The sequence below is a fragment of the Cicer arietinum genome, chromosome 3 (genome assembly GCF_000331145.2).
Source record: "Cicer arietinum cultivar CDC Frontier isolate Library 1 chromosome 3, Cicar.CDCFrontier_v2.0, whole genome shotgun sequence".
NCBI classification, from domain to species: Eukaryota; Viridiplantae; Streptophyta; class Magnoliopsida; order Fabales; family Fabaceae; genus Cicer; species Cicer arietinum.
The window spans coordinates 50,495,571-50,498,252 of record NC_021162.2 but is presented as its reverse complement, the minus strand read 5'-3'; the positions used below and the strand labels follow the sequence as shown (position 1 = coordinate 50,498,252).

Here is a 2,682-nt window from a genome sequence, read left to right as displayed (position 1 = left end):
TACCTATCAAAGCTTTATGCATCAACCGCACCCAGGAGTGATCATTGTTAGGAGTCAAAACCTTTGCCAATAGAGAAATTGTTGGATTTTTGTTGGAATGAACACAATACAGACTAGTTGTATTCAGTGCTGGATCAGGCGTTTGTTGTTGCACCACTATGTCAACGTTCAGCGTAGCTCAAGGCATAAAAAAAATTGAAAAAGAAGCAGGAAGCTTCTTCAGAACTTTTGATACCATGATATGATCTAGGAACTAAATGATTTCATGGATAAAAAACATTTACAAGTTTGATATTTATATACAAGAGCCTTACTGAAGAGTAAAATAACAGACTTATAAATGCTACAACTAATTATCCTAGCTAAGTGTTTTTATCATCTAAGTCGTGTAATAATTAATCAACTTACTCAGACAATTTATTTAGTTCTAATTATTCTTATCGAATATTTATCTCGACTAATCAATTATCTTACATCTAATCTATAACTTAATTTATTAATTCTAGTAATAGCCTAAGACTTAAGTAATTTATGGGTTTTCTCATTATCGAATCGATTATTTATGTTTACCTAAATGATTAACATATGAATGTTACTAATTATAATATATTAATCTTCTCTAACTTAATTGATTAACACCCTATATTAGTAAGTTTGACAATCAGCAGAAATACAGTAGAAATCTACCAATGATTAATTAATTACAAAAATTCATCCTCATGGCACAATTCACACATTTTTACCCATAGAACTTACATATATAAACAATTCACACATTTTTTCCCCATAGAACTTACCTTTGTTGAAATGCACTATTAATTTGTTTATTTTGAGTAGTTTTATAAAACTTAGTGTTATACATGTATTTATCGGCGGTCAGGAGCACCGCTACCGGTGACCATGGGATTGACAACATAGGGATTGAGCACTTGTCCAACAAAAAGGACTGTTCCCGTCAAATCTTCTCTAATTACAAATAAGAAAGGGTGGTCAGCTACAAAGTCTAGTCGAGTTGGAAGACGGAGACTCCTATACAATATAGTTGCAGCTGTGGCCGCAGCAGCTTCAGTGCCTTCTTCATTTACTTCAATGAAAGACTTGTGAAATATATTGGAAACACAAAGGTTTTGACCCATAAGAGAGTCCACCATTGTAGTCAAACCTCCAGGAGAGAAAGGTAAAACTACTCCTAGCTCCTTCAGCATATCAGAAGTTTCAAGCCCAAATGAAACATTGAATCTTGGAATCTTGAAGTCGCCTACTTCCACTTTTTCAAAAGGAAGCTTGTGTTCTAGTAGCTCAGATTCAGAAGTCACCTTCTCAACCAAAGCTGATAGCCCATCTTTTGCATCTGGAAGAAAAAAGTACATAGAAAATTGTCGCTTATCTTCACCTTGCTTATAAGGAATACGAAGAACTTTAAAACCATCAAAAGCACTAATAAACTGCTTCTTCTTGCTAGTCATGAAGGGAACTTTGACTGAACTGCCATTCAGAAGGTGAAAATCATTTTCTTTGGTTAACGAAGCATCAAACTTCTCATTCCATTGTCCTTTAAAGTACAGTGCATTAGCAAAGATGAGCCTGGTTAAGCTGTTGACAGAACCTGGAGGAAGAAGTTCTTTAATAAGGCCATTTGTCTCTTTTTCCGCCCATAAATTCACTTCATTGGTAACTTCAACAGCCTTCAAAACCATATCAAATTTAAAAATGAGTTAAGGCTAACAGGTCTAGACTGATGCATCTAAATAATATAAAGGTCATGGAATAGCTTTGATCAAATTAGAACACAAAGCAATTGTCACACATACCGAAACCCTAACTAATTAATAGAAAATAAAAGCAAAGAGGGGATTTGCATTCATACCTTGGTTTGGAAATCAACGGAAGCTAAAGTGGCTTTAAAATCAGTGGTGACGATTTGTTTGAAAGAAGGATGAAGAGAAAGGGATTTTTCAACCCATACACCGTCGACGAAAGAGAGGCGAGGTCCACCGGCGGGAGCAGCGTCGGTGAGCACAACGGTAACAAGCTGAGAGGTTAAGAAGTAGAGATGATCGGTGGATTTGGATTGGAGGAAGGAGAGAAGCTGATGTTGTGTGGGACCCTCAGAACCAGCAGCGATGATACTGAGTACAACTTGGAGACTCAACGGTGAAAATACGATGTTCTCGTGTTTGCGTTCAGAGAGTAAATGCTTTGCGATGGTGAGGGAAACGTTTGTTTGCTTGCTGATTGATTCACGGAGGTCCATATTCTTCTTCTTCTTCCGATTTTTTTATCTATCCAAACAGTAAAGACTCACTATTCTTCAGATATTTTCTCGGTTTCTAATTCTATAGTAGATTACTAATTTTTTTATACAATTCATTCCAATGCTTACAGATTAAGTTTCGAATTTTATGCTTCTGCTATTTTTGGGCTTTCAAACCCGGTTTGAATGCTTGCTAATGATAAAATAAAGCCCACCTTTTATAGATTCCATTTTCAACTATGAAAATATTTTTTGAAATAGGCCATTAGTGTGACAAAACATATAGGCTTATAAAATTGTTCGAAATAGTTAATCAATGCAAGGGTTTTATACTGTGCATCCCCTTGTTTGACCTCCCACCCCCCATTTATAAGAAAAAGACCAAATTGTCCCTATTGTTATCTATAAAAACCCTCAAAAAATTTCAC

General features: G+C 35.5%; 1 protein-coding gene across 1 annotated transcript; it reads right to left on the bottom strand.

Moving 5' to 3' along the window:
• Positions 1-671: 671 nt before the first annotated feature.
• Positions 672-2,384, bottom strand: LOC101495403 (serpin-ZX-like). The gene is made up of 2 exons (XM_004491656.4): positions 1,868-2,384; positions 672-1,685 (listed from the first exon to the last, which is right to left on the bottom strand). Exons 1-2 carry the CDS (start codon positions 2,252-2,254, stop codon positions 867-869), a joined length of 1,206 nt encoding a protein of 401 aa, XP_004491713.1. The 5' UTR covers positions 2,255-2,384; the 3' UTR covers positions 672-866.
• Positions 2,385-2,682: the final 298 nt, after the last annotated feature.

Bases quoted from the DNA above. Each gene is read 5' to 3' on its own strand.
- LOC101495403 (XM_004491656.4), bottom strand. From the start codon at position 2,254: ATGGACCTCCGTGAATCAATCAGCAAGCAAACAAACGTTTCCCTCACC. The intron at 1,686-1,867 runs GTATGAATGCAA...ATGGTTTTGAAG, and splicing joins CCGTTGATTTCCAAACCAAG to GCTGTTGAAGTTACCAATGA.